The following is a 17,040-nucleotide window of genomic DNA, read 5'->3' as shown; positions in this document are numbered from 1 at the left end:
TAGCAGAGCTCAGTAACACTGAGATTAATAACTGATCACATTGATTTATCAGTCTACTCAGGCTTTAGCAGAGCTCAGTAACACTGAGATTAATAACTGATCACATTGATTTATCAGTCTACTCAGGCTTTAGCAGAGCTCAGTAACACTGAGATTAATAACCGATCACATTGATTTATCAGTCTACTCAGGCTTTAGCAGAGCTCAGTAACGCTGAGATTAATAACCGATCACATTGATTTATCAGTCTACTCAGGCTTTAGCAGAGCTCAGTAACACAGATAATACGATCACATGATTTATCAGTTACTCAGGCTTTAGCAGAGCTCAGTAACACAGATAATACCGATCACATTGATTTATCAGTCTACTCAGGCTTTAGCAGAGCTCAGTAACACTGAGATTAATAACCGATCACATTGATTTATCAGTCTACTCAGGCTTTAGCAGAGCTCAGTAACACAGATTAATAACCGATCACATTGATTTATCAGTCTACTCAGGCTTTAGCAGAGCTCAGTAACACTGAGATTAATAACTGATCACATTGATTTATCAGTCTACTCAGGCTTTAGCAGAGCTCAGTAACGCTGAGATTAATAACGATCACATTGATTTATCAGTCTACTCAGGCTTTAGCAGAGCTCAGTAACGCTGAGATTAATAACCGATCACATTGATTTATCAGTCTACTCAGGCTTTAGCAGAGCTCAGTAACGCTGAGATTAATAACCGATCACATTGATTTATCAGTCTACTCAGGCTTTAGCAGAGCTCAGTAACGCTGAGATTAATAACCGATCACATTGATTTATCAGTCTACTCAGGCTTTAGCAGAGCTCAGTAACGCTGAGATTAATAACGATCACATTGATCATCAGCCATCGAGTGATCTGATATCAGTCTACTCAGGCTTTAGCAGAGCTCAGTAACGCTGAGATTAATAACCGATCATCACATTGATTTATCAGTCTACTCAGGCTTTAGCAGGAACGTCAGTGTTTATAAAAAAACCATTAATTGAGCTCCTCTTTAGAATCTAACTAACCAGCATGTTTGCACTGATACTAAAATAGTTAATAAACAAGCATTGATAGTATTTATTTTGAATATTGTATGTTTTTAAATGTAAAAGTAACTGTATTCTGATTACACTGCCTTTAGTAAATATAACTTGAACTGAACACAGATGCTTAATTACTGTATCCTGGATATTTATTCCCAATATTTGTATTCTGTTATGTCCCAACCCTGACTAAAGTAAAATTTAATAACTATAGAGTCAAACCAGGAATGTTAGGGAAGTACACTGTGTGAGCCCCTCTTTAATATTCCGGATATCTCCACCCAACCCCATCTCTGTCCTGAATTCAGTCACCCACTGACCTCTTCCTCAGGCTCTTGGGCCTGCGGTGTTTCCTGGTGTGGCGTTTCGCAGTCTGGGCTGTAGTGTTCGCAGTAATCGTACGCAGCCCGGGGGTCCGCCACCAACATCAGCTGCTGGATATCTCCCTGAAAAAAAAGCACAGAGCAAATATTTCACACACGTCCCCAACACTTCATTCCAGAACTACATTCCAAATCTCCCAGCAGGAAAACTGCACAGTCAGCGTCTACATTCCAGAGGTGAAAAAAACCAAACACCATCCAAAAGCAATCTTACTGTGTTCCAAGTGATCCATCGCCTTAATTCCAAACCCAGAAACTTCACATACCATTACAAACACTGTTCAAAACTCCAGGACGTGTTCGGTGCAGAGATAAAAAGTGCTGCACTGAATTTCCCTGCTTGAAAAACCAGCATCACACCCGCACAGACCAGCACAGACCAGTTTAGACCTGCATAGACCAGCATAAACCAGCACAGACCAGCATAAACCAGCACAGACCAGCATGAACTTTGTGCAGGTCTGTGCAGGGGTTTTCAGTATTATTACATTATTACAAAAGGAACCTAAAAGACGTGACTGTGTTGATGTAATAAGTGTATGAATGTGGAAATAATGTACACTTTATAAAGCATAATTACATGAAATAATGATTCTTTCTTTTAGCTTAAGACACTAATCAAAGGCACCCACTAGAAAAACCAGTGTAGATCAGCAAAACCAGTGTATGATGAAAGTTAACATGCTAGCCACCAGCAAAACCAGCGTATGTTGTGTTTTGGAGAGGTGTTAGAGTTTGCTATCATTGCTAAGCAACCAAGCACTTCTGAATGTGGAGAAGAAAGTGTGGCCGCCCATCGCTGTACGCTGAAATCATTTCAGGAACTTTTTAACTTTTGTTGTATAATAATGAACAAATCATAACACAGCACTGGTTAATACCAGAACCTCTGATTTATAAGTTCTTTATGGTCACCACATTTTCAACGCGAGTCTTGTTTAGCACCAATCCAGCAGTGCCCTCTTCTCACACTGGGGCTGAATCTCAAACGGCTCCCTGCTCCCTACATAGTGCACTACATAGGAGTTTAAATACTGGATCCTGCAGCCCAGCAGTGCAAAATATCACTAACAAATAGTCACTTGGGATTCAGACTCATCCACACTCGACAAATGAAGCACTATTTGGCTATAGAGGCTAGAATTTCTAAACTTCCCTTGTGCACTATTTAGGGAGTACGAAGCCGTTTGAGACTCAGTCTGGGTTTGACGCGACTTCTGACAGACATTTGAAGCCTCTAAGACTTTCAAATGACATTTTTTAGACTTTTATTCTGCCGTTTTCCAGGTAATCATCTCATAAGTGCGTTAATTCAAGCCTGTGATATTAATGCTGGAGCTGTTTAGCATGTTTGTTATCTTTTAGCCTTGTTCTAGATAAGGAAATAAGCTGTCAGCCCCTCATTTTAAACAGAACCGGGTTCTTACTTCATCGGTACACTCAGTGCTCCATGTGAGCAGCATTAGAGTCAAAGACTATTCATTAACAGCACAAGGTTTTTGGAACTATTAGTTTTATTAAACAACATTTAATTCAGACATTCATGCTGAACAAAAGACTATTAGAACTATTGGGATTGAAACCTGATACATTTGCTTTCTTTTGGGAATAATGGCTTAATGGTTACCTTTAGAGACCACTAGCTTACTGGAAGAGAACTTTAGATCCCATTAGGAAACCATCAAATGAATCTGGAATCACCTGTTAAACCACTAGAGTCTTTTCCACTGTGATATCAACCCCTCAGGACAACAGAACACCATTACTGGACACCACCAGGATGCAGGACACTTAATAGCGTCTGTGATTTTTTTCAGGATCAATGATATGCAGATGTGCGCATTTCAGTTTGGCAATATGGAAATTTTAAACACAGGTATCAGCTTCAATCAGGAACTCGGTACTTCCTGCGTTCTGCTCACGGCTAATGCTAATCTGTTTCAGTAATATTCAACAGATGCTCTAAACACAGCACAGATCACTGATTCCTGCACTAAAGCAGATACGCCTGCCAGGGCCGATCAGTGTGTGATCGGGTCTCTGACAGTAGCTTTAGAGTATTGATCGCATCCCTGGATTTTTAAACTGTAGGCCTCAGGACTGACAGCTGATCAGGCAGCTAAACCTGGAACTCTGCTGGTCAGCTGAGGCAGCAAAGGAGGACCTAACTGGGTCACTGTGTGGAACAACTGCTCTATTACTTCAAAGTTTATAAACAGTTATAAAGACAGTGGTTCTGTATAGAATCATGAGCACTCAAGAACCATTTTCATGCTTAAATGGTTCTAAGCATGGTGACATTGTTCTTCAGATTGATGGAGGATCCGTGTTCATCTACGGTTACAAGCTTGACATCGAAACAACAGCAGTGCTATATAGAACCATTTTCAAAAAGGATCTGTATAGAACCATATATGACAAATTCTCCATCAATCTGAAGAACCATTTCACCATGCAAAGAACCCTTTAAGCATGCAAATGTGTTCATGGTTCTATCTAGAACCACGTTCTTTACTAAAGAACCCTTGAACCAAGAGAAGACAAAGGACTTTCCTTTTACTTGATGACTCTGCAGAATTATTTTGACTCATTTTTTGGCAGTTTTAAAGAAGCCACAAAGGCAATTTTGAAAATATGGTTAGAACCTTCAGTTCTTTGTTCGGCTTACTTATTTTCAGGATATTACTCATCTGGAATGTGCAACTGCCGGGATAAATAAGGCCAAAATAAGAACAATTGTTTCCTGGTTAAACACTGAGAAAAGAAAATGTTAAAAATAATGAGAGCTTAAAAACGAGTGTGGAAACTCTTTTATACTGTGGTCCTTTATTTATTTATTTATCCTTTGTAATGTATACATCTCCTCCTCTTTTGTGAGTGGAATGCTGACCATCACTACTATTATCATTACAAATTACTACTATTGATGTCTAATAGTAACTATTATCTCTAAATGATTACTATTGTGAATGATACTTACTTTAATAATATACTAATCACAAAACAAAAAGAAAGGTCAGGGTTCAGCTCAGCGGACTGAGGACACACACCAGAAGGAGCGGCTAGCTACTGGTTAATTTGGATGGTGGAATTTGAAAGGATCTCCTCTTAAGTTGGAGCTGAAATTAGCTGTAGGTAACTAAGCCAAATGGGGGTCAATTATGAGAACAGGGGGGGAGACGACCTCTGTCAAAGCTGAAACATGATTGGACCTCCACTGTTCCTCTAAAACATGACCGGTCTTACATTTTTCCTGTGAAACATGATTGGTCCTTGTTATTTCTGCACCGACGGTGAATATGGTTAATGATTCAGTTCAGTCACACTAAAGACGAAACCAGAAAGCTCTGACGAAGATCGATGATGGACTTTTTTACTCTTCCAAGCTACCTAGAGGGTTCCAGCCCAACTGAGCCCCAGGCAGCACTAGAGAGAGCCCTGTTTCTTAGAAGAACCCTGCTATAGACCTACTAGCTGAAAAATTGGAAAGATAGAAGAACAGCCAGTGACCATTTTCCTTGTGCTGAATATCTGCGGCGGTCTGTTTTTCATGAAGATTCCGAGAGAGGAAATAAGATCCCCACTCCTGCTCCCGCCCCCCGACTTTAAATCCAAACGCCTCTGTGCATGATCTTATCCCAGGGATTCGTCCAGGAACCGTCTGTCTCCGCTGAGAATGTTAAATACGGCCCAGCAGGCCACAGAAAAATACCTCAGCTGACCTGCACAGACTACGGCCACTCAGCTATTACACAAAGCATCGTACAGAGGTAAATAGGCAAAGTAACACAGACTAAATATACACAGAGACAAGTTCAGGGCGCGATGTGGTTGGAGGGGTGAAGGTTTTGGGGCCAGCAGGGTGGCCTGGGAAAGTTAATACCAGCACACAAGATTGCATTAAATTACAGGGGCTCCATCTGCAGGAACTTCTGGAATACATTTTATGATGCTTCCTGGGGGTAAAGTTTTTTGGTATGGAGGAGGGGGGGTTGTGGGGGGGGGGTAGACATCCCACTGTACAACAAACATCTCACATACACGCATAAACACATGCTGAGAGATAATGTATGGACATAAACAAAACGTAAAGGCTCTCATTAAAATATATGGCAGACATTCTGAGCCTATCGCTCAGGTGCTCCGGGTACATAAATACTCAATGAATGAAATAAACAAACCCTTAAAAGTCTTCCTATATAAACGCCTGATTCAAAACACACTCACACAGGGCCACTTTGCCCTCTTACACACTTTCCCTCTCCCCATTTCTCCCTCATTCTTTTTCTTTCTGGATAGGATTTGCTTTCTTAAGTGTCTGGCACGACTCCTGCGCTGCTGAAATCTTCTCTTCGGATAATATACTCGCCCGGCTCAGCACACGAATTCGGCGGAAACATGGAACGATAAATTTTCTGGGAAAGCTACAGTATTCAGCAGCGGCACAGTGCAAACAGTTTATTACAAAGATAGAAAATACTACACTGTACAGTAACCCAATATCCACAAAGTAAGCAACCCAGAATCAGTTATGTATCACAACGGAGACCAAAACTGCCAAACCCAACAGTGATCAGCAGAAAAGTACTCACTTTATTCCATTTACAGTGTCTTAGGTGTACTGCAGAAAGCATAACAGTTCATTACCAGAAATATTCTTCACAGTCTCGTGGGGCGGGCTGATATGATGATATGTCATGAATATCGCAATAAGTAATGTCATAATACTAATATTAAAACATGTAAATAATAATCTGAGCACATTCCTGATATTATCAGCACTTCTAGAATTAATATATAAGGAGCATCACAATCACAATATGCAGCAATATAATTAGGGATGCATCAATATGGGAAACTGTTGGCCGATGCTGATATTTTTCAAGTCTACACTATAGGGTTCTTTCTTTAAGGGTTCTTTGATAAAATAGTCCTATACAGAACCATGAACACTCAAAGAACCATCTGCATGACTAAAGGGTTCTTTGCATCATGAAAGGATTCTTCAGATTGATGGAAAATGTGCAGGAATATGCTGGATGGTTCTATATAGAACATTTTCTAAAAGGGTTCTATATAGCACTCAAAAAGATGTAACAATAGAAAAAACAATAGAAAAACCCTTTTGGGTGCTATGTAGCACCATTTTAGGTACTATATAGAACCATACACAACACATTCTCTATCAATCTGAAGAAACGTGGTCCTGTATAGAACTCAGGTTCTAAATAGATAGATTGTCTTTACTAAAGAGCCCTTGAAGAGCCATCTCTAACAGTACACATGTGTATTCCGTGTTTGTTGTGTGTGTGTGTGTGTGTGTGTGTGTTGCCGCTGGAACACTAATTTCTCTAAATTAATAAAGTCTTATCTTGCAGTCCAGTTCTATACAGAACCTTTTTGAAAAAGGTTCTAAATATCACTCAAAAGGGTTTTTCTATTTTTAACATGTCGCGGCTATAACAATGGAAAAACCCTTTTTGCTGCTATATAGAACCATACACAACACTCTCTCCATCAATCTGCAGAAACATGGTCCTGTATAGAACTCATGGTTCTAAAAAGATATATTGTCTTTGCTAAAGAACCCTTGAAGAACCATTTTAAGAGTGTACATATGTGTATTCTATGTTTGTGGTGTGTGTGTTCTGTGTTTGTGTGTGTTCTGTGTTTGTGTGGTGTGTGTGTGTGTGTGTTCTGTGTTTGTGGTGTGTGTTCTGTGTTTGTGTGTGTTCTGTGTTTGTGTGTGTTCTGTGTTTGTGGTGTGTGTGTGGTGTGAGTGTTCTGTGTTTGTGGTGTGAGTGTTCTGTGTTTGTGGTGTGTGTGTGGTGTGAGTGTTCTGTGTTTGTGGTGTGAGTGTTCTGTGTTTGTGGTGTGTGTGTGGTGTGAGTGTTCTGTGTTTGTGTGTTCTGTGTTTGTGGTGTTTGTGTGGTGTGAGTGTTCTGTGTTTGTGTGTTCTGTGTTTGTGGTGTTTGTGTGGTGTGTGTGTGTGTGTTCTGTGTTTGTGGTGTTTGTGTGGTGTGAGTGTTCTGTGTTTGTGTGTTCTGTGTTTGTGGTATTTGTGTGGTGTGTGTGTTTATGGTGTTTGTGTGGTGTGTGTGTTTGTGGTGTGTGTTTGTGGTGTTTGTGGTGTGTGTGTGTTTGTGGTGTTTGTGGTGTGTGTGTATTCTGTGTTTGTGGTGTGTGTTTGTGGTGTTTGTGGTGTGTGTGTGTTTGTGGTGTTTGTGGTGTGTGTGTATTCTGTGTTTGTGGTGTTTGTGGTGTGTGTGTATTCTGTGTTTGTGGTGTGTGTGTGTTTGTGTGTTTGTGGTGTGTGTGTGTGTGTGTGTGTGTGTATTCTGTGTTTGTGGTGTTTGTGGTGTGTGTGTGTTTGTGGTGTTTGTGGTGTGTGTGTGTTTGTGGTGTGTGTGTGTGTGTGTGTGTGTGTGTGTGTGTGTTGGAACACTAACACTCAGATTTTTCCGAATTAATAAAGTCTTATCTTATCTTTCAGTCCAGCGTCTGAACCGAGAGTGAACTGCAGGTCATCTCACTGGCTGCGATCACCGCTGTTAACCATCTGTAATTAGAGCTCCAGGAACGCCGGGGATTCCAGCCTGACCCGCCTCTGACCCCTGCGCTACACATGGAGAGGCTGAAATGGGGCCAGGAGAGTTTTTTGGGTCAAACTGGAGATCTAAGGCTCAGATGACCACACGGAAACAGAGAAGCATGAAAACTCCTCTCAGAATGCGCTGCTGCCTTCGCTGCTCCGCATGTCGCAATACCAGAATATTTACTTCCACATACCAAACCCAATAGCAGAACTCCCACAGAAATCTTTAAAAGGTTCTTTAAAAGAACCACATCGCTGCTGTCAGAACAAGACCTTGTATCTCCAAATCAGTAACTTTATAGGAAAAGGAAAAAACATACTTTACGTTTAATCTTAGTCAACGGATCCAGAATTTTTACAAGTAATTTTGGGCCGTTTCTTTAAGTGAATTCATCATAAAATATATACTCAATGTAAAGGGCAACAGATCCTTTTAAACTGTCAAAGAACTGAAAAACGACAAAAATGGTGATACAAGGTTTGAAGATCATTCCACCAAACAACCATTTGCAGATACAGACGGTGTTCTCTGAGTTGTCATGGTTCTATATGTAAAGAATCTTTGAAAAATGCCTTTATTTTAGGGCTGTAAAGTCATTTGTGAGCCAAATGCTTTGCCAAGTTGGTGTCAGCTGCTCTGCAGTGGAGGGACTTTAACACCTTTGGAGAAAGTTGTTGGTTTAGTTGTTTCTACTGAAGGCAGATCATAAAGTTAGCTTCTGGTTTTCCTCAGTGTCTCATCCAAGTACAATGTCATTGTAGTGTCATCCAAAGTGTTATTCAACATCATTAAACACTTAAAGATGGTTCTTCAAGGGTTTTTAGTAAAGAAAATGGTTCTATATAGAACCATAAAGTTTCAAAGAACCGTTTGCATGATTAAATGTTTTTTCAGATTGATGGAGAATGTGTTGTATATGGTTCTGTGTAAAACCAATGTCAATCTTGTAGGAAGCTTCTTTGCATCATGAAAAGGTCCTTCAGATTGTTAGAGAATCTACTAAAGACGGTTCTATGTGGAACCTTTTTGAAAAGATTTCTGGCATTGTTACAAGCTTGACATTCTAATAATAGAAGGTGGCTTTTTGGTGCTATATAGAACCATTTCAAAAAGGTTCTATGTAGACCCACCTTCAGCATATTCTCCATCTGTCTGGAGAACACTTTTAATCATGCAGAGGGTTCACTGAGTGTTCATGTTTCTACATAGAACCATTTTCTTTATTAAGAACCCTTGAAGAACCATCTTTTTTAAATGCGTTGTGGTATATAACGTCATCACTGTTCATCGCCGTATGATTGTACATCACTGCGGCGTCAGTCGCTTTAAACACAGACTGAAAGAACAGGAGGTTCTGAATGTGGAATATAGAGTATTGACCACGTTGTCATCAAGACGAAGCACTGAATTTTCAACATAATGAAGCTCTACTCACTGTACATACCAGGGTTACCCTTATCTTCAAATAATCACCATCACACAACTTTGTCCTTTGGCTTCTGATGCTTTTTCATCCAGTCTTTAATAAATTTGACAGACACTCTTTAGAACGGGGTTCTGCCACGTTACAACACTTCTGCTTCTCTAAAGAACCTACTTTAGAGAAACTACACATCATGTAAAAGTTCGATATTAAAGAAAGTTTTTTACAAGAAACACATACCTTACTCTCTTAAAAAGGGTTCTTCAGTGGTTCTTTAGTGAAGACTATGGTTCTACATAGCACCACAAACACATGTGCATGCTTAAATGGTTCTCTGCATGGTGAAATGGTTCTTCAGACTGATGGAGAATGTGGTGTTTATGGTTTTATACAGATGTTTTTTGAAAATGGTTTTATACAGTTCTGTTATTGTTTCGATGTCAAGCTCGTAACGAGCGACGAAACCTTTTTTGGTGCTGTATAGAACCGTATACAGCACATTCTCCTTCAATCTGAAGAAGGATTCCATCATGCAGAGACACATTTAAGCATGCAAATAGTTCTTTGAGCCTCTGCTGCTCCCTTAATACTGTAATCTGTGATCAGTCACTCTTTACAGAACTGACGCTGTTTTCCTTTCTTTGCCGAGTTGAACAGCTGCCCATCCTGTGCGTCTGATCCTGTTGCCTCTTCTGCCTTGAGCGGGTGCCACTGCTCGCCAGCCTTCTGGACCGGCTTGACCACCATTGAGCTTCATGCTGTACAACGCTGTGCAAAACTCACCCTCGGATGTTGCTGCCGCTGCATAATCATAAACTGCTCAAATTAACCACTGCTCCACTTTGTACTATAATACCTCTACTAAGAATGTTTGCTATCCAGTGTCGACCAGAGGAGGATGGGTTCCCCTTCTGAGTCTTGGTTCCTCTCAAGGTTTCTTCCTCTTTGCTCTTAGGGAGTTTTTCCTTGCCACTGTCGCCACTGGCGACGCTCATGGGGGCTCAGACCAGGATTTTCTTTCTGTAAAGCTGCTTTGTGACAACACCTGTTGAAAAAGCACTATATAACGTTGCTTGCTTGCCTCCGTGGACACTCAAAGACCCCTTGCATGCTTAAATGGTTCAGTGCATGGTGAAATTGTTCCTCAGATTGATGGAGAATGTGTTCTGTTTAGCAACAAACACCAAAAAAAAAAAAAATGTTACAAGCTTGACAATTTACAAAATAGTAGAACCCTTTTTAGTGCTATATAGAACACATTCTCCATCAATCTGAGGAAGCATTTCACCACGCTAAGAACCATTTAAGCATGCAAAGGTTCTTTAAGTCTTTACTGTCTTTACAAAGAACCCTTGAAAAAGCATCTTTTTTTAATAGTGTAGCCAGATCCTTTATTGTGGCCTCAGATTAGTTTTCAGTACTATTTTTCTTTCTCTTAAGCATTTAAGTAGACTTAATTCATAGGTGCTATTATTGTTGTTATTATTATTATTGGCTAATGTTTCAGCAGATTGCCTGAATTCTAAGAGCAATACAACATACCATTCTAATTTCATCTTAACTTGGTGACGAGTCAACAGGACACGCCTCCTGACACCATAACCCAAATCTAGAACTCACAGTACTGAGAAAACAGAGTCTGAAAGCAGATTTCTACCTGTGCGTCTTAAGAAATGGAGGAGAGAGAGAAAAGCCGGCAGTAACTCTCACCGAGAGCAAACTCCGCTGAGTGTTTTCTTTGTGAGTGAGAGGAGCTGGTCGTGTTTAATGCGCTCCAGACGTTATTTCAGCTCTCATCAAAAACAGCCCTTTGGTGACAGCTGGGATAAACTTCAGCTGAGTGCTGAGGGCAGCGCCGTGCCTGCAAAGGAGGAATATTAATACTGCTTTTTTCACTTCTGGCAAAAGCTTGTAAAAGCCAAACTTCATAGAATGGTTAGAGCTTTGCTATAATAGAGAGAGAAGGGGGAGTGACTGGGTTTTACTGGTTTAACTGGGTTTAATTTCATGCTGTTGTGCTGGTTCTGCTTCTGTTCAGCTTTGCTCTTACTCAACCGTCTCGCTTTGAAGCTTCAGCGTCTTATTTTGGACCAAAATGATCCAAAAAGAGATGAACAGAGCCGGACAAACTTCAGTTAGGATGTGGATTTATGGAGTTCGACTGTAGCTCTACACTCTTTAAAAATAAATATATAAAAAACCCACAAACTTATCTATCCAAAATTCTTTAGATGATATTTGTGAACCTGTTGACAAATGTGTTGAATGCTTTTTTAAAAAAAAAAAAAACAATATTACTGCTGATATGTAATTGTTTAATGCCATTAGGTTTCGATACCATAGTGCATGCCCACATCCTTAAAAGGACGGTTCTTCAAGGGTTCTTTAGTAAAGATTGTTTCTGTATGGAGCCATGAACACTGAAAGAACCATTTAGATGCTTAAACGCTTCTTTGCATGGTGAAATTGTTCTTCAGGTTGATGAAGAATGTGTTCTAAACAGCACCCAAAAGGGTTCTTCTATTGTTACAAGCTTGACATCATACACAATTTTATAAAAGGTTCTACATAGAACCAAACACAAAACATTTTCCACCAATCTTTGCATTTCACCATGCAAAAAAATCATACGAGTGTTTATGTAAGTGTATATGATTCTATATAGAACCACTGTGCTTACTAAAGAACCCTTGAAGACCCATCTTTTATAAGAGTGTACAGTGGAACAATGGGTGCCGAGTTCCCTACAGATCTGCATCCAGCACAGTAACTATTGTTTATTTTTGTGGACCTGATATTGTTTGTGCTGTTTTTTTGTTAAGGCTACTTTTAGCCATTTTTTCACTGAACGTTTTTTAAAAAAAAATGGTTCTCCAAGGGTTCTTTAGTAAAGTCAGTGGTTCTATATAGAGCCACAAACACTCAAAGAACCATTTGCATGCGCAAAGCGTTCTTTGCATGATGCAGACTGAAATAATGTGCTGTATATGGTTCTCTATAGAACCTTTTTGAAAACGGTTCTATATAGCACCAAAATGCGTTCTGCTATTATGTATGATGTCAAGCTTTGTAGGTGCTATATAGAACCATGTGCAACACATTACACATCAATCTGAAGAACTATTTCACCATGCGAAGAACCATTAGAGCATGCAGATGTTGAGTGTTCACGGTTCTACCTAGAACCACTGTCTTTACTAAAGAACCCTTGGAGAACCATCTTTTATAAGTGTATAGTGAGTTCCCTGTAAAAGTGCAGTGGAGTCATTTTTTCACCGCACACTCTTAAAAAAGATGGTTCTTTACTAAAGACAGCAGTTCTAGAACCACAAACACCCAAAGAACTATTTGCATTATTAAAGAGTTTTTGCATGGTGGAACAGTTCTTTAGATTGATGGAGAATGTGTTGCCTATGGTTCTATACAGAACCTTTTTGAAAATGGTTCTACGTAGTACCAGAAAGAGTTTTGTATCTGTTACAGTGTCAAGCTTGTAACAATAGCAGAACCCTTTTTGGTGCTATATAGAACCATTTACAACACATTCGCCATCAATCTGAAGAACCATTTCACCATGCAAAGAACCATTTAAGCAAGGAAATAGTTCTTTAAGTGTTAATTTCTCTATGCTATGCAGAATCACTGTCTTTACTAAAAAACCCTTGGAGAACCATCTTAGCAGTGCAGTAACTATACTTATACTGGAGTTCAGGTCTACACTGGTCTGTTATTATAGCCCCTCCCCCTCAGTGTCCTACAGACTTGAGCAGATTTCCTCCAAACAGCAGCCGTCCTGCACGTCTGCAGTGCTCGCTACCTTATCAGCCTACAGGGAGCCATAAATCTGGACAATATGTTCTGCAGCAGTTTAGCTGGACAAGATTTGAGGCCACGCTGGAGAACAGGGGAAGAAAGATCAAGATTATATATATATATATATATATATATATATACACATACATAGAGAGAGAGAGAGAGAGAGAGATAGATAGATAGATAGATAGATAGAGAGAGAAAAAAAGAGGTCTATAATATGAAAAATGTCAGCGTATTTGATGAACAGTCTGTCATGAAGCTCCAACTTCCCAGGAGGACCACAGTTTGGAGGGCAAAAGTGGCTTCAACCAAAAAGAAAAAGAATGAACTGCTAAGTTCTACAGTGCTGCACTGAATAAAGCACTGCATTAGGGGTGCACAGCTCCAGTCCTGGAGGGTCGACGCCCAGCACAGTTTGTGATTTAGCTGCTCAAACACGCCTGATTACACTCATCCATTAATTGCCAGGTTTAGATGGTGTGTTTGAGTACAGCAACTACCAATCCGTGCTGGACACCGGCCCTCCAAGACCTGAGTTGAGCACCCCATATCTACACAGGGCTCACAGTGAACATTGCAGTGACCTTGATCTGCAGTTGAATAGACAAAAATGTCATTTTATTCAGGAATAGCAATGAAAGGAACAGATTAGACAAACCTCAAGAGGTTTTATTTTAGTTAGAAAATCTCTAATCTTGTTTTTAAGGTGATAAAATGCTGATTTAGCAACTTCTTTGACAAATGCTCAAACTGAGATCTGAGCCCAATAGTACAGGGTTTCTCAACCTGTGGGCCGCAGAACACCAGTGGGCCATGAAGCACCCTCTTGTGGGCTGTGGGCCTGTACTCAGGGTGGGCAGTAGTTTGTACTGGGCCAGTAACGTCAACTTTAAGCTATAAAAGTGAAAAACGAACTAAAATCTAAGAATCAAGCATTTTCAAATTATAACCAATATGAATATTAATACAGACGTACAAAACAAAAATATAAACACCGTTTGACAGGCTAATTACACGTCATCGGTTTGAGCCTAAGTTGAAAGCTCCTCAGGGTGGATTTAATTGGTAATTAAACTCATTTGGTGAAGACCATCACACCTTTTCTTTAGTTTGCTCCATTTTGACGTGTGTACATTTCACCTGTATTCAGGTCTGTAACAAACAGCTGAACCGGCAAAACCCGCGGGTCTCGGTCTGCGTCCAAACAAAACCAGCTTCAATTCACTGCTGATTGAAATAGCATGATCATCGTTCTGTGATCAAATGAGGGAGTTCATCAGTAGAGCTGGCTTTTCTTCTCTTCTAGCAGCACCTTCAGTACCGTACAGTCACCAAAAAGGGTTCTGCTACTGTTACATTATCAAACTTGTACCAATAGAAGCACCCTTTTAGGTGCTATATAGAACCATCTTTAAAAAGGTTCTATATATAACCATCTGCAGCACATTCTCCAACAATCTGAAGAACCCTTTCATAATGCAAAGAACCCTTTAATCATGCAAAGGGTTCTTTGAGTGTTCATGGTTATGTACAGAACCATTTTCTTTACTCAAAACCCTTTAAGAACCATCTTTAAGATGTACTATCACAGCATCCATCATAATACTAAACAATGAAACTAAATTAAAAAAATCAAAACTATAATAATCCTCCTCATGATGTGCATTAATGTATATGTGGTTGAGTTTCCTGAAGACTGTTACAGTCACACAACCGACAGCATAAGTTGGATAGCATAGTGGATAAGCCTGCTAAAAACATTTAATACTACAAGCAGGGTAAAGATTTAGTACCCAAACAGTCTTTCACCACTTCTGGAGTACAAAATAAGAATAGCTTTATACGTGTTCAATTAGGGAAAACCAACCATGAAAGAAAATAGATGGTACACCCCCTCCAGGTGAGGGGAGAGGACCTGCCCCAGGTGGAGGAGTTGAAGTATCTCAGGGTCTTGTTGCCGAGTGATGGGAAGAGGGATGGTGAGGTCGGCCGCAGGCTGGGACAGGAGGCAGCAGCAATGCGGTGACTGTACCGGACTGTACTAGTGAAGAGGGAGCTGAGCCATAAGGTCGGTCTGTTTACCGGCCAGTCTACATCCCCACCCTCACCTACGGTCATGAGCTTTGGGTAATAACCGAAAGAACAAGATCACAGATACAATCGGCAGAAAAGAGCCTCTTCACAGGGTGGTGGGCTACAATCTACTGACAGGGTGAGGAGCTCAGTCATCCGGGACGAGCTCGGAGTAAAGCCACTTCTCCTTCGCATTGACAAGAGCCAGTTGAGGTGGTCTGGGTGTCTGATCAGGATGCCCCCTTGACGCCTCCCGTTGGGGTTTACCAAGCACGGTCTACTGGGACGAGACCCTGAGGTCAACCTAAGACCCGCTGGAGGGATTATCTCTCCTGGGAGCGGCTTGGGGACCCTCGGAATGAGCTGGAGGAAGTTGCGGGGGACAGGGTCATCTGGAATTCTCTGCTTTCCCTACTGCTAGCGCGACTCTATCTGGATTAAGCTGTTAAAGAAGATGATGGCCACCGGTTCTTTTAACCATCTGTTTCAACTTGTCAGAGAAAGTAAATGCTGTGACATATTGTGTATCATAATGTATTTTTGCGATATTGCCCAACCCACATTTCCACATTAATAAAAATAATAAATTATGTCAACAATTATTATCAAAAATAAGACAAAGTTGTGTTGATGCATAATATTTTATTAATGTGGAAACGTGCGCATTTGAATCAAGTAAACCGCATCACGTTTTCAGAGTGGAACATAGTTAAACTCTCGAGAGTTTGATTCCAGGACAGCAGGAGTGAAAGGACATTCCAGAAGCCTGGAAAAACCTGAGATGGATGACAGCATCACTTTTCCACTGCAGAACTGTGTGTTTCAGACATGTAAAACTGGCAAAACAAGATATGTCCTTCTACTGTATCCGCTTCTTTTTGCAGAACACACCACGCAGCACACCAAACAGTGCTTAAGCACGGTTTCGACTGAGAGAAGAAGGAGGAAATTGAAAGAACAGAAGGGACGACTCGACGTTTCATCTCTTGTGGCTTTCATTAAACGGCCTGGCCGGACACCGTATCTCTAAAACAGCTGCGGAGCTCCGGCCAAGACAAAAGCACACTCTGATCATATTTTCCCTTCAGCCGCAGCCCAGCTCCAACCTCAACACCTGCTTATGCAATCTGCACAGGGTAGGAACACAGATGCGCCACCATGGGGTACAAAACGGAGAGCAATCGCATTTTTGTAAACAAAGAAACACACATGGCAGCCTTGACACAATTATCTAAAGAGGAAATTAGGAGATTATCACAGCAAGAAACGAGCCGTTCTCATGCAGTTTTGGAATTACTTTATGGAGAGTGATATTAGCCTTATTAGTTATGAGCTGTTGGTTTGAAGTGAGAGGACAGAACTAAAAGCAAACAGATGGGATAGACTGAGGAGGGTTGTTTTGCTATCATCACCAGCTTTTTCCAGCAGCTCATTCAAAATATCCTCAAAAAAAAACAAAACAAAACAAAACAAAAAAGATGCTTTCACGCTTCATGTTGTTTCCTGCCTGATCTAACAATGTTTTAAATGATCGAGCTTCTCAGACGACTGTGGAGATGGTGGCTGATAGCCAAAGGTAGAGCGGCCAGGAATATTTTATAGCAGGGGCTTTAAGGTACTTGGACTATCTAGAGCCCATACGCAAAACACAAGGCCCAATCCTGTGGGGCACAATCCTGTCCA

The 17,040-nt window shown here is 40.6% G+C and overlaps 1 protein-coding gene across 1 annotated transcript in view; it reads right to left on the bottom strand.

Annotated features, from left to right (window-relative positions):
• Window positions 1-17,040, bottom strand: part of col11a1b (collagen, type XI, alpha 1b) — a 178,180-nt gene that overhangs the window by 126,759 nt on the left and 34,381 nt on the right. The window contains exon 5 of the mRNA XM_036555885.1: window positions 1,387-1,512. Within this exon, the coding sequence (XP_036411778.1) occupies window positions 1,387-1,512 (126 nt within the window). The remainder of the gene's footprint in view (window positions 1-1,386; window positions 1,513-17,040) is intronic.

Source organism: Colossoma macropomum, unplaced genomic scaffold, assembly GCF_904425465.1.
Source record: "Colossoma macropomum unplaced genomic scaffold, Colossoma_macropomum, whole genome shotgun sequence".
In the NCBI taxonomy this organism is placed as follows: domain Eukaryota; kingdom Metazoa; phylum Chordata; class Actinopteri; order Characiformes; family Serrasalmidae; genus Colossoma; species Colossoma macropomum.
The sequence above is the reverse complement of the archived record's forward strand: the minus strand, read 5'-3'. Positions and strand labels throughout refer to the sequence as shown.